The sequence below is a fragment of the Ambystoma mexicanum genome, chromosome 1q (genome assembly GCF_040938575.1).
Source record: "Ambystoma mexicanum isolate Mex_15411 chromosome 1q, UKY_AmexF1_1, whole genome shotgun sequence".
NCBI classification, from domain to species: Eukaryota; Metazoa; Chordata; class Amphibia; order Caudata; family Ambystomatidae; genus Ambystoma; species Ambystoma mexicanum.
The window spans coordinates 1,554,405,800-1,554,428,823 of NC_090922.1; the positions used below are offsets into that span (position 1 = coordinate 1,554,405,800).

Genomic DNA, 23,024 nt, shown 5'->3' on the forward strand with positions numbered 1-23,024 from the left:
CAAACACTCTGCGTAAAATGAAAAAAACATCCCTGAACCCTAGTCTCTCTGTACACTGTCGAAAATCCTCTAATCTGAGCTGATTCATAGTCCATGATCATTGTTTCTGGATTTGATTCTGGTGCCGTTTGTTTAATTTCACTGTACACGATTTTGTATGCTTCTTCAGTTTTTTTCGGCATTAAAACATATATTAGTGGTATTATTTTATCATTTATGGTTCCATGCACTGTGTAAAATTGGTAAAATGGTTGTGGGCATATCTTAAATGTCGCGTCACTTTGCCATTTTTTACTACGAGCTAGATGTTCAAATTTCGCTGCTGTAGAGAATATTAATATTTTCTCACTGTTCATCTCAATTGTGGCATGGTAAAAATGTTCGCCTTTGGAAGTTACCTTGAAAACATCCGGGATTACTACATCCTTAAATAACATCGGTGCCGGTGGCAGATTTTCTTTCACTTGTTTTGTGCGGTTTATTGTGCGTTGCATTAGTTTCTCTGCTAGCAACTGTGCTGTTATATGGGTTGGTAAATTGCCACAAACATCTCTAAGCACAGATCCACTACTTTCCCCTTGATCTTCAATGGTTTTTCTTTTTAGTTCTGTCAAGGTTTTTCTGATGATTATATTAGTTTGATCAGGCATATGGTTCTGTTCATGTTTGCCTTGTACTTCTGAGCCCACTGTTATTGCTCTTGCGTTGCATTTAGATTTTGTATATTCTGTGCAGCGCCAGTAAATTCGGTCTTTTCTTTGGCTTTCATTGTAGAATACGTAGCCATTCAAAATTAACTGCCTTCCTCCCTTTTGCGTGATTATGAATTCCACTTTGTTCTCCATTTGCCAACCTAAAGTAACCGAGAAAATTATGTTTTATCTATATGTCTTTTTTACTCTATTGTGTGTTATATGATTTAATGATGTTTACTTTCATGTTCGTTTGTCTTACCTGGTTTGTATCTGAATGAACCTCAATCGATTGCCTGCAGCACTTTCTCAGGAGATGTTCTGTCAGGTAATGATGGTTTTCCACAGCCGTTACTAGTTTCCTGGTGAAAAAACAAGGTTCTTTACTCGAGGTTGTCACCTATTGTATTAACCATTTCGTAACCAAATTTTTTCGAGTATGTCAGATGAGTGGGTGATCGTGGTTGTTGGGGAGGTTTAGGGCTGGTGTGGTTCGGGATGTTGGGTGAGGGGAGTCGGGGGGGACCCCCCCACTAAGCAATACTCCTTATTTTTTATTTATTTCGTGTTATTAAGTACACTAATTAGTCCTTTTTTCGACATTTTTTTTTAAAATATTGACTTTTAATGATATGTATAGGTTTTCGACATTCTTTTTTTCGACATTTTTTTTTCGACCTTTTTGTACGTTGACATTTATTTTCGACATTATCACTATAAACCGTCTTTCTCGTGTCTTTCTCTGCGTGCCAAACCGGGATAGATTCCTTTGTTCGCCGACCTTTGGCGGGCTTCTGCCAAGAAGCCCTCCTTAGGCGCCTGAATGTCTGAGGGAGACAGGATGTGAGGAGGGGTTTGAGACTCCCTGCACAGGGTCTCCTTGGAGACCCATGTCGCACTCTAGCATGATTGGCTGAGGTGACTGTCCCGGCGGGACAGCCACCCTGCTGTGTGATTGACAGCCAGACTGTGTGAATGGGGGAAAACTGCATAAAAAGCAGGTCTCTTGGGCTTGGAAGTCAGAGTGGCCACTGGAATGATAGAACCAAAGAGAAGCTGGAAGAAGAGGACCCTTACCACGACTGAACCGCCCGGTGAAGCCCTGCTGCAGGTCCGAATCTCTAAACTTCGTTGACAGGGAAGATCTGCAAGGAATATTCTCCCCTTGAGCTGGTGGGACCAACCAGTTCGCCAAATTGCAAGCCAGGCCTCCCTCCCCTGGTCGAATTTACTGTACAGAGCTACAGTGAACCGGATAGCCACGAGGAACGGACCCTGCTCGGGTTTTAAGGAGCGCACCGTTTATTCGTCGTTTTGCTCCGCTGCTGGTTTCTTCCCTGAGCAGTGCAGGACCCTCCAATCTTCCTCCTTCGTGTCAGTCGGACAGTCGCTTCAGGAATAGTGAGCCTGCAGGATCTGCCAGGAACGTCTGCCTCAGCAACGGCATTCTTCTTCTTTTAAGGTACTGTGCTAACCCGGTTGTACGTCTCGCACAGCCGCGGTGAAAGAGTGCGCACTCTTTCGCCAAACCGAGGGCTTGTCCTTCTTTATTCTTTAAAGTAACTTTTCGTCCGACCAACTTCGTTCTGAACTCTTGGCAAAGGTTTAACTGCAAACTACTCTGAACTGTGTGGTCCTCTGCAAAGACTCTGTTCCATTGACTTTGGGCCAGGTCCCTTGAATTTGATTTCCTCACTGTAGTTCCTCTTTCTAGATTGCCCTGCCTTTGTAACTTGTTGGTGCTGCTCAATTTCTGCCTAACCTTTGTCTTTCCCTCCCTTTTAAATTGCTGGAGTGCCATTTGCCTCACACTTCATTTTGAGCCTAACTTGTGCGGAATCTATTGGGTGCGGTGTAGTGTATTAGAAACATGATTTTTCAACTGCTTGATAATAGTGAAATGTTTAATAACTGATGTGTAAATAAATGTATATTCTTTTACTCAGAAACCTTGAGTCAGTGTTTGTTTGAATCATAGTCATTGCTGTCCTTTGTTTAACTATTGATACTGCTCACTTTACTCTTGAGATAAGTCTGGCTGCTCAGCCATCGCTACCACTTTACTGTGTAGTACAGGCTTGTACCAAAGGTGAATTTGTACTGTCACTTGTAGTCTTAATTGTGTGTGGTGTTCCCAAAGGGTACTGCATATAATTCTGCCTAACACCCCTCACCTCACAAATGCCTCGAAGTCGGACAATGTAAACACACATGTACAATTTATAGGCTTTTAAGATTTATTCAAAGGTATATGGATGCTTATTGTTTATTACATGTCTAGAATAAGTGTGTACATTAGACTAGTAAGGACCAGCCGCCTCTCCGAGTTGACCTAACCTTCAACTCGTACAGACCGGCCCAACTGAACCACGTGATGTCCAATCTCGTGCCAAGTAATCAGCCAATCCCGTTGAGCCAACCCCTACAGAAATATATGTGCACTTCCCTTGTAACCAATGAAACTGCAGCTTGTAGCATGTATAGAAATGTAACTGTAACCCTGTAATACATATTGGGCCTCATAAGTATTGCAGAATGGGTTTAACGGCGCTGCTAAAGGTGCCGGTGCCGTTCAACCCATTCTGCAAACAACGGGCCGGTCATAATCGGCCCGTTGTTAGCTCCCGCACCCATTCCCATTGAGCCCTATGGGGGCTCAAATGAGAATGGGGAAGGACTGGGCCCGGGTTCCCTGAAGGAGGAATTACCGGGCCCTCCGAACTCAGAATGGCCCGGTAATTCCCCATTCAGGGAACCGGGACCCGATTTTGGAGGCAGCCATGCCCTTGTTGCCTCCAAAGTCGTAATGAGGCCCATTGTATTTGTATTATTTGCCAGAGCGCTCTCAAGGCAGCAGAGTTCTCTGGATGCTGAATCTTTATATAAAACTTTGACAACTCGCAACCCAATCTCTTGGTCTCATTCCCTACTGGGATGTGTCGTTTATTCTGAGTTTTGTTGTGGGAGTGGGGAGTGAGCGCCTTTACTACTGCAGCCTGGCCAGATGTTAGAATGATGAATGCTCGGGAGGTGTTCCTACTGCAGCCTGGACAGATGTCAGAACCATGAATGCTCGGGAGGAGCTCCTACTGCACCCAGGACAGATGTCAGAACCATGAATGCTCAGGAGGTTTTCCTACTGCAGCCTGGACAGATGTCAGAACCATGAATGCTCAAAAGGTGTTCCTTCTGCAGCATGGACAGATGTCAGAATGATGAATGCTTGGGAGGTATTCCTACTGCAGCCAGGACAGATGTCAGAACCATGAATGCTCGGGAGGTGTTCCTACTGCAGCCTGGACAGATGTCAGAACAATGAATGCTCGGGAGGTGTTCCTACTGCAGCCTGGACAGTTGTCAGAGCAATGAATGCTCGAGAGGTGTTCCTACTGCAGCCTGGACAGATGTCAGAACCATGAATGCTCGGGAGGTGTTCCTACTGCAGCCTGGACATATGTCAGAACCATGAATGCTCGGGAGGTGTTCCTACTGCCGCCTGGACAGATGTCAGAACCATGAATGCTCGGGAGGTGTTCCTACTGCAGCCTGGCCCGATGTCAGAACCATGAATGCTCGGGAGGTGTTCCTACTGCAGCTCGGGCCGATGTCAGAACCATGAATGCTCAGGCGGTGTTCCTACTGTAGCCCGGACAGATGTCAGGACGATGAATGAATGTAGGTTTTCATACTTGATATTGAAGCACAAACCAGTAGCTACACACTTCTCTATGATCTTTCAAATTAGTTGGAAAGGTGACTTTTTCTGGATGAGCAGTTGTTAAGTTTGTACCAGGGAGAACAACAGGCCTTTTTCAGGGTGTCAGTGCTTGATCGTGAGATGTGCTTATGATGGTTAGAGAAGCATAAAGAAAGGTAACTCTGCCATGAAAAGATTGGCAATTGACAAATCTAATTGATTAAATTATGTTTATTTGGAAACAAAACACCATAACATCAGAACTCATCTAACATACAATACAGTTCTTGATTGTAGTACTTGAAACATAACAAAAGCAATAGTATTGATCTCAAATCAGAACTCCCTGAACCATAAACCTTCTGTCACCACTATCCCTTTACATGGCACACATTATTCTAAAAAAGCAATCCTAACTCCCCAACTATCAGCTCTGACAAAAGCTACACAAGAAACAGTTAATGTTGCTCAACATTCCTGTCTACCATAACTTTGCTTTGTGAAAATAAAGGACACAATTTCTGCAAGCCATCTGGGAACTGAAGACACACACTTGTATAATTCCCACGGGTGTCTTGGGCTTGGGACGGAGTGTTGCAGTAGCACATTGAAATGAGGTCTCTTAAGCAGCATTCTGGGCGACTGCCTAGGTATCTAGGTATCCAAAGTGAGTAGCCTCATAATTAACAAGGGGTTGCAAGATGTCCAAGGGATCAATAAGCAGATTTCATGAAATCTAAAATATACCTTTTCAAATCACATTCATGTAACAGAACTCAGGTGAGTAAAGTAGACATTGCCTTTACCCTGCATCATCCAGCATCATCCAGTGTTTGCATGAGAGATCCAGTGCATTATCTATATCACAAGCACAATATTTCATTAGGGACTACATGCATCGAATTTTAGGACTTAAATTAAAAACCGCATTTTCCATAATGTGATCACTATATTCAGCAACCAAACTCCTAATGGCTGTTCCGTACACAGCTGCAAGGCTGGCCCTTGATTTATAATCTTTTATATTGCACCACTTAACCTTCTAAGAATGGGAACATTTCTTCCTGTTCATTGATTCATGGATGTCATCTTTGTTGTCCCTTTGCCTACCTCCCCTCAATACTGCAACTCCCAATCTCCTCATTTAGGAAATATCACCAACATCCACATGTTCAGTTCACCATCGCATCCCCCTGGAAAATGGGCCCTACATCTCTAGGCTGATCTCATCTCCTAATGTCGCCCTCCCGCCCCTTCTACGTTGCTATCCATCAGTTTATGTCCTACCTTATGACCATCAACTTCTGGCTACACGTTCACGCTTATATTGCGATGGAAGGCACCTAGTCCCACAATTAGCCTGTTTCCTGCATACATTCCAAGGTTTGGAAATTGAGATTCAATGAGCAGGAGCTAAAGCCAGCTCCTAGGTGTCGGGCATCACCCTGTAGGCAGGAGCTATTACGGGGAACCAGGAGCTACCGCAAAGGAACCAGGAGCTACCGCTGGGGAACCAGGAGCTACCGCTGGGGAACCTGGAGTTACTGCAGGGGAACCAGGAACTACCGCAGGGGAACCAGGAACTACTGCAAGGGAACCAGGAGTTACTGCAGGGGAACCAGGAGTTACCGCAGGGGAACAAGGAGCTACCACTGGGGAACCAGGCGCTACGGCAGTAGAACCAGGTGCTACCACAGGGGAACCAGAAGCTACTGCAGGGGAACCAGGAGATACCACAGGGGAACCAGGAGCTACAACTGGGGAACCAGGAGCTACCGCAGGGGAACCGGGAGCTACCGCAGAGGAACCAAGAGCTACCAGAGATCCTCCTTTCCATTTTGTCCATTTTGCATGAACCCTTGTGTTCAGATGTGTTCTAATTCTTCTTTATTAACATTCTCAAATACTCAAAGTTAATGTCACATTTACATGTTTGGAAGGCACTAGTTGGCCCGAGGAGCCAAAGGTGGCTCCTGGTAGCTGTTTGTTTCAAACTAACCAGGCTCTACTATACTAGACGCAGGAGCTAATTAGCTCCCAACTCCTCTCAATTTCGAACCCTGCATTTGATTAATGTGTTTCTGCTCAACGCACAGTGATTTTCAAACCATTACATTCCATAAAACAAACATTTTAAAAAATGACACAATAAAATTGCAACCTGACTCGCTAGATGCCACCCGCCCCTCTCCTCCCCACTGCCCGGTATAGCTGTACCCCTCCTATGTGCCCCTCCGTATCCTACCGTGTTGTATATATGTCATGTTGTTACCTCTGAAAAGCACTCTGTTATGCATCTGTACTATTGTATATATCTCTGTGAAGTGCACTGTTCTGTATCTGCATTGTAGCATACCTCTGTAAAGAGCTCTGTTCTTCTTGAAGCTAGGGCTGTGCTCCATAAATACCATAACTAACGCTTTTCAACTTTTACTGAGGCTGATCAGGTATTAGCTGCATATGTCCTTCTATGGGTAACAAGAGTAGTTTCCCTGTATCCATTACCACATTTGTTGTGTTGTCGTTGTCTAGTGTATTGTGTTGTCTGTTGGAAAATTTCACTAAATCTTTTCTAACAACCTACGGACTGATGAGGTTTCTCTACACGAGTACCAAGAATTGAACAGTTTCTCCAGTGAGAACAGCAAAGGCCAGATAACCTGATCTATGAGACAGTCAGAAATACCCAATGTCTTCCCTGGTGGTGAATAAGAGATCACTTCTGCAAAACCTTTCAGACATTCAGAGGTTCTTCCTAATGTCTTCTTTGGTGTCAAGAGGCATTTGTGACCAAAGCTGTTCCCGCATTCAATACACTCATGACGTTGCTCCCTCTACATGTGCAAACAGGTGGAAATTATGACTTCCTTCGACACTGAAGCTTTCATTTGACTAATGACGGTTCTCCCCATATGTGTTTCGCCAGTAGAAAGTGAGCTTCCCTGCCTGTCTGCCTTCACTGTTGCAGTTACATGTCCCTCTACACTGACCCCTTTTTCACAGTCACTACTCTGATGACCCTCATTACTAGTCTTTCATCACAATGCCTGTGATTACGCCAATCCGGTAGTACAGTTACTGGCTACTGGCATGGTGGAATCACCAGCATATTACAACTCTGCGGATGCGCATATCTGGCACAATCTGATTTAAATCAGACATTTTCCTTAGGCATCCAAACTAGGAAATAGTGCCAAGATGTCTGGAAGCAGCAAAAGCACGCTCCCAGAAGTCCGGCTCCAGAAGCCCTGATTTTCAGAGGCTGAATTGACAGCCTTGACAGACCACATTGTGGACAATGCTGACATGCTATTTAGAAGGGACAACCGCCACACCAGCCAGTGGCGTAAGTCAGCCATACCCGCACATACTCCCACACATCTTGACCAGGCCAGGGTACACGCAATGTACAAGTAGCATAATGCAAGTGCAAGTTATTCAATACTCTTATACTCCATGCATCCAGTACAATGGTATGTGAGCCATTTGCATGAAGGTGTAATCGCCATGTCACCGCCCGACAGTGTCTGCACACACTACATGATGCCCACACAGCGGTATGGGCATACACTGACATGCATCAATGCTGCATGAGGGCTTGCATGCACAGTAGGCACAGTATACACATTACTACTTTGGCATCACAGTAGCTGGCACCAGCACTCCCTGGATGTGTTGTCCGTCTCCCATCCTATCCCACTGACTTACACCCCTGTGCTGGTTGGAGAGCAGTCACAATTGTGCACCGACAATCACAAAAGTGTCAATGGTGCACTGCATGGGGAACTAAGACGTTTTCATTCATTATGTAAATGCATGGCAGGTGGTGCACATCAGTGGTGTGACCTGTGTCTGAGAGTTCTGCACAATCTGTGCATGCATGCACCGTGCTAGGGCATGTCTTCATTGGCATGGGTGGGGCGGTGCACTGCAGGTTTGATTTTTTGGGGTGGCAGTGTTGCATTCCGGTAGCTGTAGAGTATTGCCGGGTTGATTCCTCAGGGTTAATGTATGTACGTGCCACTGTGTGACACAGCAACAGTCTGGTGCTACACCGGTGCTTCGTGGGCTGACTTTTGGGCATGCACTGGTCATACGCTTTGATGCTTGGTGGTTGTGGGTCATGCATTTGTGTTATGCACCCCCCACACTCCTTTGGCCTGTGCTACATGCAGCTATGTGTGTATACTTGGCCATGTACTCATCTAACATCCAGGTCTGCTGTCCCATGCCATGTATGCTGGCAGGGTTTTGTTTCGCAGAACCATGGAGTCATGGGTTGACTCTAGGAACCGTGTACAGCAATGCTTGATGGTGAGGCCAGTGTCACAGGTCATCTGCACGTTGAGGGAATGGTACAACATGCGGTTCCTGTACAACTCCGCTGTGGTGTGTGAGGGCACCTGCTCGACATGTGCGCAGTCCAATGCACCAAGCACGTTTGGCATGCCTGCAAGCGTGTAAAAGCGGGCCATGGTGGTATTCATCTGTGCCGGGGTGGTTGGGAGGGCAATGTGCTAGCCCACATGGCGTAGGAGGGCCTCCAGTACTCTGGAGAAGGCGGGCTGCAATATGCCATGCAGCTGGCTCATGGAGTGCTGGAACGTGCCTGTGGCTAGGACACCAGCTTCAACAGTGGTGGTATGGCTGTCTGGATGGCGATCCTGCTCCTTATGTCGCCCAGGATTAGGGTCACTAGTTCTTGGTTTCTCTCCCTGTTTAGCCGGTACAGGGTGTGCATCTGCCCATCGGTCAGGGACTAGGGTGTGGCTCTTGTGCAGGATATGACTGCTTGCCTCCTCCTCATCCACCTCCTCCTGCTGCCATTCGTGCTGTTCCAGCTCATTAATCTGCACTGCAGTGTGAAGCGCCTCCATTCCCATTGCTACCACAGAGAGGCAGCATGGTTGTGTAGTTGGAGTGTTCCGAGTGTGGGTATGGGCCTTTTCTAGTGTTCCTGGTTGTATTGGGGGTACAGGTGCACCTGCGGTCTATTTGGGCACACCTGGGGCCATTTACTGCCTGATCCAAAATGCCAGTGTTTCCGGCATGGTTTTTCTAGAGCTAGCAGGTTTTTGGTGTCAGTAGTACTAGTGATACAATGTTCATAATTGGCCCAAGCTCTGTGGTGACAGTAATTCCGGCATGTGTCTGGGGGATTACTGGTACTTCCAATGTCTGTGTCTCCGGCACCGGTGGCACAGGGTTTGCTGCGAGCAATTGCAGTGTTACTGGCATTTCGGCTTTCAATTTTGCGATCCGGTAACAGTGCTGGTACACGTAATACCGGCACGTTATTATCGGACCACCATACTTGTAATGAGGGCCAATGTGTTTTTATTTGGCAAAAAGGTTTTCCCATCTGACTAAAGTGTTTTCCACATTCTTTACATGTTTGCGGTTTCTCACCTGTATGTTGTCTCTAGTGATGTGTAAACTGCTCTTCACACTGAAGCATTTTGTCGCAGAGTGCATAGATGTAGTTTCTTCCCATTATGTGTCCTCTTGTGGCGAATAAGAGTGGACATCATACTAAAGCATTTGCCACATTCAGTGCACTGATGAGGTTTCTCACCAGTATGTGTCGTCTGGTGGCGAATAAGACTTGACTTTGCACTGAAGCATTGCCCACATTTAGTGCACGGATAAGGTTTCTCCCCAGTATGTGTTCTCTGGTGATGAATAAGAATTTCCTTGTGTGCAAATCGCTTTCCACATTCATTGCACTGATGAGGTTTCTCCCCTGTATGTGTTCTCTGGTGGAGCCTAAGATTACCCTTCACACTGAAGCTTTTCCCACATTCACTGCACTTATGAGGTCTCTCCCCTGTATGGGTTCTCAGGTGGCTAGTAAGATGTCCTTTAACAATGAACCTTTTACCACATTCAATGCACTGATGTGGTTTTACCCCTGTGTGTATTCTCTGGTGCAGAATAAAACTGCTCTTCAAACTGAAGCATTTCCCACATTCAGCGCACCGATGTGGTTTCTCCCCAGTATGCGTTCTTTGGTGACGAATAAGACTACTCCTTACAGGAAAGCTTTTTTCGCATTCAGTGCACTGATGAGGTTTCTCCCCTGTATGCGTTCTCTGATGGGCAATAAGATTGCCCTTCTCACTGAAGCATTTGCTACATTCAGTGCACTGATGAGGTTTCTCCCCTGTATGCGTTCTTTGATGGGCAACAAGATTTCCCTTTACACTAAAGCTTTTTCCACATTCACTGCACTGATAAGGTTTCTCTCCCATATGTGTTCTCTGGTGACAAATAAGATGTATTTCGAACCTGAAGCCTTTTCCACATTCACTACACTGATGACGTGCCTGCCCCATATGTGTTTTGAAGTGACGAAAAAGATTTCCTTGATTACTGAATCTTTTTCCACATTGTGTGCACAGATGTGGTTTCTCCCCTGTATGTGTTCTCTGGTGAAGAGTAAACTCACTCCTCAGAATGAAGCACTTCCCACATTCAGGGCATTGATGAGGTTTCTCTCCAGTATGTGTTCTGTGATGGCGATTAAGACTTGCCCTATAACTAAAGCGTTTTCCACATGTATTGCACTGATGAGGTTTCTCCCCTGTATGTGTTATTTGGTGGAGAATAAGATTTGCCTTCAGAGTGAAGCTCTTCCCGCATTCAGTGCATTGATGAGGTTTCTCCCCGGTATGTGTTCTCTGATGGTAAATAAGAAGTTCCTTTACAATAAAGCGTTTTCCACACTCACTACACTGATGTGGTTTCTCCCCTGTATGTGTTCTCATGTGTCGGATAAGTTTTGCCTTCACAGAAAAGCATTTGCCACATTGCATGCAATGATGAGGCTTCACCCCTGTATGTATTCTCTGGTGGATAGTAAGATTTTGCCTTATATTGAAACCTTTTCCACATTCACTACACTGATGAGGTTTCTCACCCGTATGTGTCTTCTGGTGGCGAAAAAGATTTCCATGGCCACTGAAACATTTCCCACATTCAGTGCACTGATGTGGTTTCTCCCCTGTATGTGTTCTCCTGTGGAGTTTTAAACTGTTTTTCATACTGAAGCTTTTCCCACATTCTGTGCACTGATGTAGTTTCTCACCAGTATGTGTTCTCTGGTGTCGAATAAGACTTTCCTTAAGACCAAAGCTTTTTCTACATTCAGGGCACTTATGAGGTTTCTCCCCAGTATGTGTTTTGAGGTGGCGAATAAGATTTGCCTTTGCACTAAAGCATTTGACACATTCAGTGCACTGATAAGGTTTCTCTCCTGTATGTGATCTCTGGTGGACAGTAAGACTTACTTTTTCCCCAAAGCTTTTTCCACATTCACTACACTGATGAGGTTTCACCCCCTTATGTGTTTTCATGTGGCGAGAAAGAGTTCCCTTTTCACTGAAGCTTTTCCCACATTCACTGCACTGATGTAGTTTCTCACCAGTATGTGTTCTTTGGTGTCGAATAAGACTTTCCTTAAGACCAAAGCTTTTTCTACATTCAGGGCACTTATAAGGTTTCTCCTTTGTATGTGTTTTCAGGTGGCAAATAAGATTTGACTTTGAACTAAAGCATTTTCTGCATTCTGTGCACTGATAAGGTTTCTCTCCTGTATGTGATCTCTGGTGGACAGTAAGATATGCCTTTTGCACAAAGCTTTTTCCACATTCAGTACACTGATGAGGTTTATCCCCCTTATGTGTTTTCACGTGGCGAGAAAGAGTTCCCTTTTCACTGAAGCTTTTCCCACATTCACTGCACTGATGTGGTTTCTCCCCCGAATGTGTTCTCTGGTGGCGAGTAAGACTTACCCTATGAATGAAGCATTTGCCACATTCAGTGCACTGATGAGGCTTCTCCCCTGTTTGTGTTATCTGATGAATAGGATTTTCCATCAGACTAAAGTTGTTCCTAGATTCATGGCCCAGAGATTGCCTATTGTCCATTTCTTTTCAAGGTAATTTTTAAAAATATTGAATTATACATACAATGCAGTTAATACTTCCAAAGAATCTTTGTGAGAGTAGTTATTGCAGATTTTCTCATGTTTACCTTTCTATAATTCCCACCTCACCTTTTAATACTTGCACAATCTACTTATTGTGTTTCCCTACACTGGTGCTGGGGGAGTTCCTGCCCATACTTCATGCATGGAATGTCTCCTATTCAGCAGGTTTTACCATTCAATGCTCAGGCTTACGTTGCAATATTCTGTGATCTTTAGGGATGGATCCTGCTAAGATCTAGAAATGCAGGTTTTGCATTATACTTTTTCATTTAGAAGAATCTTGTTGTTTTTCTTGCTCGTGCTGACTTGACCTGTTGAATAAAAGGAGAGTCATTTCATTAGCTTCTGTGTGCAAACTATCAGACATGACACATAAGAGATGACTTGCATTTAAGCAGAGGTTCTGTGTTGCATTGTGCTGCTTTCACCTTTACAGTTACCAGCCAATGAAGAACCATTATTTATTTTTTATTTAAATGCATTTGGTTTTTATTATAAAACCTTTGCACTATGTACAAAGTAAGCCATACAAGAATAGAAAACTATAACAAAACAACATATCAAATTAGAATCCACTAACATCATACATCAATTAACACTACTTATTAAACGGTAATATGACACAGAAAACACAAAGGTAAGCTTACAACCGAAAACAGATTTAAAATTCTACCAGCACTCGGCCTCCTATTACACCTTAACATTTTATAGCAATACTCTAGGCAATATTCATTTCATTAATGGCCATTTTCCATACATAGTTTGTGTCAGCAGGTCTGCTAAACATTCTGATTCCAAAAGGTCGCCTCGCTGTGTCAAGGCTATGCAACCATGGGTCTGGGAGTTATCAGACAAAGGGCTGGTTATTCACACATGTCGTTCCTCTCACACTGGTGGCGGCCCTGGAGACGCTTTTCCCCATTTATGAAGCATTACCAGGGCAACAAAAGAAAACCAGCAGCCCGGTCACGTGATTCCCGGTCACTTGGTTTTGCGTAGTTAAGCACTGCCTCGGCTGCGGCTTGGCGCTTCTGATTGAGGTTTTCCTTCTTCTGTGATCCTTCATGTCAGTTTCTGGATTTCCTTGGTTTTCGATCTCGGTTACTGTGCTATGGACTTTCATTGCCTTGCCCCATTACGTCTTCATGCCCGCTTGTTACCAGGATCTTGGCATGTTACACAGACTTCTTCTACCTGCCTTCCTTGCCTCGATTTGCCCGCTTGTTACCAGGACCGTGGCCCATCCCACGGATTGCTTCTGACTATGCTCTTTGCTTCACTTGCCCGTTTGTTGCCAGGACCACGGGTGACCCTCGGCTTGTCCCACAGGCTCCCCATTCTTGCTTCCACGTTCAGATTTCATCACAACACTTGTTCCTTTTGAAGCCTTTGCCCACCACGGCCACCATCATATTCCACACTGCTCCTGCTGCTACCACATCCTATACTTGTTAAGGACTACGTTCATCCTCCACTTACATCTATATTAGGATTGCTCTTCGACCAGCACTTGGACTAGAGATGCTGCTCAGCATAGAGTGCGGTAGGCAAATGCGTGACGTCAGGAATAGGTCCCTGATGTGTTAAGACTTGGTTTTTCTGGACTCCCATTGTGGACACAGTGCTGCAGGCGTACGCGTGCCGTCGGGAATAGGCATCCTCTTCAGGGAACCTGGACTTCTGTGACTCTCCTCTGCTAATACTAGGGTAAGGTGCTTTCACTTCTGGATTGTTTTGTTTGGATTCACTTGTTTCTGGCCCTTTTCTTATATACAGGGTTTTCTTATCTTTCCAGGGCATTATTCCCCACTGTACCATCAGGGCATTGTCTAACCTACCCACGTTCTCCAGTTGTTTCTTCAGAAGGCCACACTTCTACTGTTCCAGAGCTACAGAGTGGCTATATCGGCAATAAGGTGTTCCAGAGCTATACAATGACTGTATGGGCAATGGGGTGTTCCAGGGCTACACAGTGGCTGGATGGGCAATAAAGTGTTCCAGTGCTATACAGGGGCTGTATGGGAAATGCAGTGTTCCGGTGCTATACAGGGGCTGAATGGGAAATGAGGTGTTCCAGAGCTATACAGGGGCTGTATGGGCAATGAGGTGCTCCAGAGCTATGCAGGGGCTGTATGGGCAATAAGGTGCTCCAGAGCTATAAATAGATGCTGCCAACCCTGCCCTGTGCCCATGAAACCAGCAGGAATTCACCTTCAGGAATCTCCCAGTGAGGAGGTACCAGGACTGTGCAAGCAGAGGAATAGATGCTGCCCAGCCAGCCCTGTTCCCATGAAACCAGCATGAATTCACTGTCAGGAATCTACCAGCAAGGGAGCACCATGACTGTGTAAGCAGAGGACTAGATGATGCCAAGCCAGCCCTGTGCCCATGCAACCAGCATGAATTCACTGTCAGGAAGCTACCAGCCAGGAGGTACCATGACTGTGTAAGCACAGGAATAGATGCTGCCAACCAAGCCCTGTGCCCATGCAACCAGCATGAATTCACCGTCAGGAATCTACCAGCAAGGGAGCACCATGACTGTGTAAGCAGAGGACTAGATGATGCCAAGCCAGCCCTGTGCCCATGCAACCAGCATGAATTCACTGTCAGGAAGCTACCAGCCAGGAGGTACCATGACTGTGTAAGCACAGGAATAGATGCTGCCAACCAAGCCCTGTACCCATGAAACCAGCATGAATTCACCTTCTGGAATCTCCCAGCCCAGAAGTACCATGACTGTGTAAGCAGAGGAATAGATGATGCAAAGCCAGCCCTGTGCCCATGCAACCAGCATGAATTCACTGTCAGGAAGCTACCAGCCAGGAAGTACCATGACTGTGTAAGCACAGGTATAGATGCTGCTAACCAAGCCTTGTACCCATGAAACCAGCATGAATTCACCTTCAGGAATCTACCAGCCAGGAAGTACAATGACTGTGTAAGCAGAGGAAAAGATGCTGCCAAGCCAGCCCTGTACCCATGAGACCAGCGTGAATTCACCTTCAGGAATCTGCCAGCCCAGAAGTACCATGACTGTGTAAGCAGAGGAAAAGATGCTGCCAAGCCAGCCCTGTACCCATGAGACCAGCGTGAATTCACCTTCAGGAATCTGCCAGCGCAGAAGTACCATGACTGTGTAAGCAGAGGAAAAGATGCTGCCAAGCCAGCCCTGTACCCATGAGACCAGCATGAATTCACCTTCAGGAATCTGCCAGCAATGGAGCACCATGACTGTGTAAGCAGAGGACTAGATGATGCCAATCCAGCCCTGTGCCCATGAAACCAGCATGAATTCACCTTCAGGAATCTACCCGCAAGGGAGCACCATGATTGAGTAAGCAGGGGAATATGTGATGCCAAGCCAGCCCAGTGCCCATGCAACCAGCATGAATTCACCTTCTGGAAACTTAGGGCTGCTTCACCCACACATACAACCAGGGGACACACACAACCAGGGCACACACAAACACAGTTGACCACCTGGGCAATGTTAATGAGGCCTGAGGAAAAGGAGGGTCAGAGACCACAACTCCCAACACTCCTTCGGGAGGCCATGGCACCCACAAGGCTATTTAAGCCAAATCTTCCCCTACGCCCATGCTTGGAATTGTATTCATCTCACGAGCCTTACATGTTCTGCAGTACGTCCCGCCGATCCTTCTTCTGATCCCTGAAGAGAACCTGCAATCAAGAGAAAAGCAAGCATCACTTTTTTCTTCCACTCTGCTAACATGTAAGTGGCATCTCGCGCTCTGTCGCACTGCTGCTCTTGACAGTTTGTAACACTGCAACCCTAGAGGACTACACCAGACTATAGAACCCCCGCTTACCATAATGAGGAGACCGCAACTCACCTTTGCTGTATCCAAGGAGGCACTGCATGGTCTTTTGCACTTTCCAGGAAAACTAAAGAAAACAAAAGAGAGCACTGTTATTTGCAATGGGACGTAAAACCAGTGCCTCAACTGGCGCACACGCGTTATAAATCAACAACAACATAAAACCATTGAGGCAAAAGGTGCACACGCGTTATAGAGCAACAAGAACATTGGTGACATAGCAGTCAAGCCAACCCGATGTAGCCGGACTAGAGGCGGTCCTGCCAGTGCCTCACTAACTGGTTGGAGGAGTTGGCAGATGTCCCTCCCAATGCCACAGTTCCCATCCTTCAGGTAAACACTGTAGTGGAGTCTATAAGGGAATAGAGAAAGATAAGGGGGGTTTCTCTGGAGACGTGGAGTATATAAACTGGGTCCTCATGTTCACAGCATCATACGAGAGGCACACTACAACCTCAGGAGTGATGGACCCTCAAAAAAAGGATAGTCCCACACCAATACCCCATTCCCTTGACTGGACCTCTCAGGACTGTATATTAACCCGATTCTGGGAGACTTGGTGGAGGAGGTGGTGGGTTCACAGTGCTTGAGCTAGGTATGCATGACAACTCCTGGCCCATGTACTTAGTCCAGCCTGAGCGCCATGTACTCCGCCATCTTGCTAACAGATCTAGCCACACTCAGACAGGACATTAGCGCTGAACTACATGCAGGAGGAGCTGAATCAGCAGCACTCACTCAGCGCACGTGAACGCACTGCAAGCACAAACCGCATCCCTGCCACGACTGTACGGTGCAGGGGTGGACGGATCCCCGATACAAGTGCATGCTGCACCTCCGGTTCCGTTAGCATCACCGGAGTGGTTGACAGGGGACCTGCATACGTTCCCAGTGTTTAAGAACCAATGTCGGTTACATTTTACCTGCCCCTAGCAGCTTTTCCCAATGACAGCACTAAGGTGGTGTTTGTCCTCTCACACCTGGATGCACATGTGTGGACTGGTCAATCCCATTGGTGGAGGCAGAACACTGCATGTTACAAGATTTTAGGGCATTTCGATCCGAACAGAAACAATTGTTTTCCTGTAGGACACACGCCTATGCCCTTGATAACCAGCTCTTATCGTTGAGACAGGGATCACAAAACCGACTAGCGTATATCTCTACCTTCAACCGCTTGGCAGCAGAAACACACTGGCCTGATGAAAAAAGGACCTCCCTTTTCTATCAGGAATTGAGGGCAGAGCTCAAGGATATCTTAGTGTAAGTGGTAAACACATCCAACACAGAGTACATAGATCTAGGGCCCAGCTAGAGCATCGGCTGGCAGGGAGGAGAGTTGATAAGATGAGGGAAGGGCCTCGGAATCTGTATGTTAGATCAAGAGAAGAAGCAAGCAAGACAACCAGAACAGAAGTCCCTGAACACATGCAGATTATGAGGCTCAGGGAACCCCTCACTAATGGAGAAAGGTTCAGCTGCTGCCTACAACAGCAAACTTTATACTGTGTGAAGCCCAGTTGTAAAGACTGGAGGGGGGTCTCCTTGAGTCCTCCCACTATATGGTTGGAGAAGGGGCACTGAGCACCCCAGCCAAGGCTCTCAGGTGGTAGCAATGGATGAGCAACCAAGGCTCAGACTCAAGAGAGGTGATGCAGGCTTGTTCTTATGATAGGCAAGGTAATTGCCTCTCCATAAACGGAAAAACAACCATTAATATAGTAGTCACGTACAGAGCCACCAATTCCAGCAGTCAGCCTGTGACAGACATCTTGCTACTATTAGCACCCATTATCAAGCCCAACACTAAATGTATCCTCCTGGGAGACTTGAATTTAGGATTCAACGATAGCCTTGATCACAAAGCAGAAGCTCTACACTCCTCCATGAAGGACATGAGCTTTACGCAGCTAGTGAACTCTTCCACCCATATCAAGGGTAGAACCCTTGATTGGATTCTATCGCTCAACAAAGATATCTCTATTTACTCCACAACACCCGTTGACTGGTCTGACCATCACAATATCACAATATCATGTTCACCATCAACACTCTTGAACCCCCTGCAACCACCTCTAAAATCCCCAACTCTTATGAAACCAGAAACCTTCGCAAACTCACTACGGAAACCTTAGAACCACTCCTTTCCAAAGCCTTTGACACGTTGTCCATCCCTGATGACAATCCTAACATACTAGCAGATGCCTACCACAACTGCCTCATGACAACCATTAATGCAGTAGACCCACTCACCACAACAACCAAGCGATCATAAAAACGATAATGTTTCTGGTACAATGAGGATATTGTTGCACTCAGGAGAACCAAACGTGCCCACGAACACACCCATAGAAAACATCCCACACCAGAATCTGAAATAGCCTACCAGGAAGCTAACAGAACCTAAAAAAAAGCCATCATTACCCATAAAGCTAATGCCTTTAATGCTTGGATCAGTAATGCTGCATCCGACTCAAAAGAACTATTCTCAATACTAAAAGAATAGGAAATCCCAACACCAATCGCCAATTGCACAAACTCCAGTAAAGAGTGGTGCACCACTATCCAAGACGTGCTTGCTGCCAAGATTAACCTCCTTCAAAACAAAATCCAAACCAAAAAACAACACCTAGGACATAAACTTGCCACCAATATTCACCTACCCACGGTCAATGATAACACCAAACCAACATTTCAGTTCACTCCAGTCTCACAAGAATGACTGCTCAATACCATATCCAAGCTCAAAGCATCCAATTATAAGGAAGACTCTGTCCCTGGGAAAGTAGTCAAATCTTGCACCCATGCACTGACACGCATCATAACTAAATTCATAAATGCATCCTTCGACAAAAACTTGGTGCCAGCTAGCATTAAGGAAGCTTGGGTTACCCCACTGCTAAAAAAAGCCCACCCTTGAGCCCATTGTGCCCACAAACTATAGACCAATAACAACAGTCCCGTTCTTACTAAAGATCCTGGATAAAATAGCCTATTTTATGGAGATTTCTCACACAAGTGCTAAATTCCCTCTACCTTAGAGCCCTCCAGCTCTTTTGCTATATTTTGCTCTTTGAACTTTTCATTTTCAGTGTGTTTTACTTTTAGCTTCTTTGGTAATGGAGTTTTAAAACAACTCCATAGGTATCATCTTTTTCTGTGTGTCACACAGCACCGATGTCTTTCAGACTTCCCAAGGTTTAAATACCTTCTCTGGGACTGACTACTGTCTCCCAGAACATGTAAAGTTAAATTGACTTTACTAGTCTCTTTAAATTTACAGACCCAGCACACACTATCTTCCTATAGAGTGCTGGGAGGGTAACAGTCAAATGTTACCCTTTCTTACTTCAAATGGCTGGTGGAAGTGGAAGTGGTTTAGATCAAACTACTATGATTTTTCCTGACCGCGAACAACGGTAGCTAAAAATTGGGTCAGCCATGTTTTTCAATATGGCGCCTAGGACCTATCTGTGAAAACAGACTCTGGTCAACTTTTTTCGCCATTTCTTTTTGGAAAGGTCCTTCTTGCATTTGTCTCTGCTCGCCAAACCAGGTTTGGTCCCTTTGTTCGTTGGCCTTTGGCGGGCTTCAGTGCTGAAGCCCTCATCTGGTACCTGAGTGTCTGGGGTGGACAGGATGTGAGGGAGGTGCCCGAAACTCCCTGTGCTTAGTCTCCTAGGAGACCTGAATGCACTCTGGCGTGATTGGCCGGTTGGCTGTCCAGCAAGGACAAACACCCTGCTTTGTGAGTGACAGCCAGGCTGGAATGAATGGGGGAAAACTGTTTAAAAGCAGGTCTCTGGGACTTGGAAAGCAGAGTCGACCACTGGAACAAAAGAACCGAAGACGAGCTGAAGAAAGAGGACTGCTGCAACTCCTGGACGACCGGTGAAGCCCTGCTGCAGGTCCAAATTGCCTGAAACTCCATCGACAGAGAAGCCCTTCAAGGATAACTTCTTCCCTTGAGTTTGGTGGGAACAACCAACTTGCAAGCCACCTGGACACCGTCCCCATCTATTCGAATTTTCATCAGAGTGCTGTTGAAAACCGGATAGCCAGAGGGAAGGATACTAGTTTGTGTTGTTTAGGGCACTCACACCGTAAACCGTTGTTTTGCAAAGCTTGTGGCCTCATCCCTGGGCAAAGCAGGAACCTCCTGACATCCTCCTTCTTGTCCCCACGAATGAAGCCCAAGAACAGCGATATCTGCTCGAACTGCCTCGGCTACAGCTCTTCTTCATTAACAAGGTACTGTGCAAACGCGGTACGGAAATCTTTTCGGCTATCGAGAAAGTGCGCAAAACTTTCCTCAACTACAAAAACTTGTCCCTTCTTTAACATTCTTCAAATTTTTCACCTAGCCAAATTCTTCTAATCTCTGTGGCAAAGACTTAACCGTTATCTACCAGAACTGTGCTATCCTATACAAAGACTCTGAACCATTGACTTTGGCCCAGGCCTATTGAGAAGAATTGCTGGTTGTAGTTAACTGAAACCCTTTGCACTGCCTATGAATGTATTTGAGCTGTCTATTCTTATAACCTTGTCTTTTTACCCCTTTATTAAGTAGCTAAAGTGCCATTTTGCTCCCACTTCAGGGGAGCTAAACTTGTTCATTTACTTACCGGTTGGGTATTTGTGGTTTATTAGTGCGTGATATTGAGCTGTTCTTGCTAGTGTAATGTTTTGAAACTGACTGAGTAAATAAATGTATATTCTTTTACCAAGAAACCTTGAGTAAGTGTATATTTGAATCACTGTATTTGTTGGTCCTTTGTGTAACTTGTTCTACTGCTCACTCAACTCTTGAGATAAGTCTGCCTGCTCAGCCACGGCTACCACTTTACTGTGTAGTACAGGCTTGTACCAAAGGTGAAATTGTACTGACACTTGTAGTCTTAATTGCATGTAGTGTTCCCAAAGGGTACTGCATGTGATTCTGCCCAACAGACTACAACCATGTCCAACCACACATAGAACAGAATCAACTCCTGGGCACCAGACAATCGGGCTTCCGCCCCAACCACAGCACGGAAACAGCCCTCCTGGATCTCAAAATCCAAATGAACACCATTAGGGATTCAGGTAAGCTCTGTATCCTACTTTTATTGGACTTATCTGCAGCATTCGACCTTGTGGACAATAACAAACTCTGCTCCACCCTAGCTAAAGATTTCAACTTTTCCAAGGACGCCACCACATGGATCAAATCCTTCTTGGCTGATCGAACTTCTAGAGTATCCACAGGCAAAGAAGCAGTGGATCCCATACCAGTCCCCATAGGTGTCCCACAAGGTTCCTGCCTATCACCCACACTCTATAACGCTTATACTAAGCTCCTCTTCTCAGCGCAGTACGATATGGTTGTCAGCTACACCAACTTCGCAGATGACACCCAGAGCCTTATCTCTATCACAGGGAACTACATTCAAGACACATCTACCATAAATAAAATCTACTCCATATTCCAAAACTGGATGGCCTTAAACAGTCTCTGCCTCAACAATGAAAAGACAGCGATTATCATCGTGGGCTCCCAAGCCAAAATAAACGCCCTTCAGCCAGACTAGGCCATCATCAATATAGATGGCACTAGTATCCCAGTACTCAAACATGTAAAAACATTAGGAGTTTACTTGGACTCTAACCTCTCCCTGACCAAACACATCAGCGCACTCTCATCCTCCACCTCTTGCACTTCAAATCTGATCTCCCTCTGCTGCCAATTCCTGGCCCCTACTAACGGCATTACTTTAGCCGGGGCCTTGATCATTGTAATGTACTATTATTAGGCACCTCTAGCACTAACCTCAATACATTGCAGTTGATATAAACTCAAGCCCTGAGGGCTGCCCTGGGAATAAGGAAATCTGACCATATCTCCAAAACCAGAAGAGAGTACAACTGCTACCCATCAAAGCCAGAGTCGTATTCAAAGCATTGAGCATCACTTTCAAATGCCTCCAAGAGAACGCTCCCATCTACTTAAACCACGTAATATCCACACAAAAAGCAAGCACCAGATCCCTAAGATCAAACAGCCACTCACTACTGGTAATACATCACTACAAAAAGACTAGAGTAGGGGGTGCCAGTTCCCAACACTAGTCCCCAAACAATGGAACTCTCTCTCGCTCTCCATCAGAAATGAGGCAACCCTCTTGGGGTTCAAAAAACAGCTGAAAACCTGGCTATTTAATCAATACTAACAAACATAGCCTCACAACATCATGTAAATGTGTCTTTCCCTATGTATATATTTCTATGCTATGAATATTTTCTCCCCTGCTTTTTTACCATGTGCTGTTTTCCAATATAATTTTGCCACACCTGTCAATGTATGCATCCTCAAGATGTCTGTAACCTCGCCCTGATACCCAAGGGTCTGGGCGAGTAACAAATGTAATAAATAAATAAATAAATAAATAAATGAATAAATTCAGAACGACGGAACAGGAAGAAAAGACGGATCTCAATGTTGAACAAGAAGGAATGGGAACCATGGCCTGGACAAACAATGAGGAATCCCACTAGGGGTGTATACACAGGTTGGACTAGAGACTGCCCACAGATGTAAGGGAAGCTCAATGCCCCTGTGTAAGTTACTTTTACAGCACCACTCCTTGCAAGCCCATGGAAAGGGAAAGCAGGAGTGGCATATTGTGTCTGGACCCTAAGGCACACACCAGTTGTGTACGCACACGAGACAAGCCGGTATGGGTCCAGTGGGAACCTACAGCGGATGCCTTCTGAGGGAACAGAACACAACACACTGTTATATTAACTCACTACAGACTACA

The 23,024-nt window shown here is 45.7% G+C and overlaps 1 protein-coding gene across 1 annotated transcript in view; it reads right to left on the bottom strand.

Moving 5' to 3' along the window:
• Positions 1-23,024, bottom strand: part of LOC138552353 (zinc finger protein 585A-like) — a 267,443-nt gene that overhangs the window by 144,062 nt on the left and 100,357 nt on the right. The window contains exons 3-5 of the mRNA XM_069642531.1: positions 16,237-16,288; positions 16,014-16,063; positions 9,995-12,690 (exon numbers count right to left, since the gene is read on the bottom strand). Of these exons, the coding sequence (XP_069498632.1) occupies positions 9,995-12,317 (2,323 nt within the window). The 5' untranslated portion in view covers positions 12,318-12,690; positions 16,014-16,063; positions 16,237-16,288. The remainder of the gene's footprint in view (positions 1-9,994; positions 12,691-16,013; positions 16,064-16,236; positions 16,289-23,024) is intronic.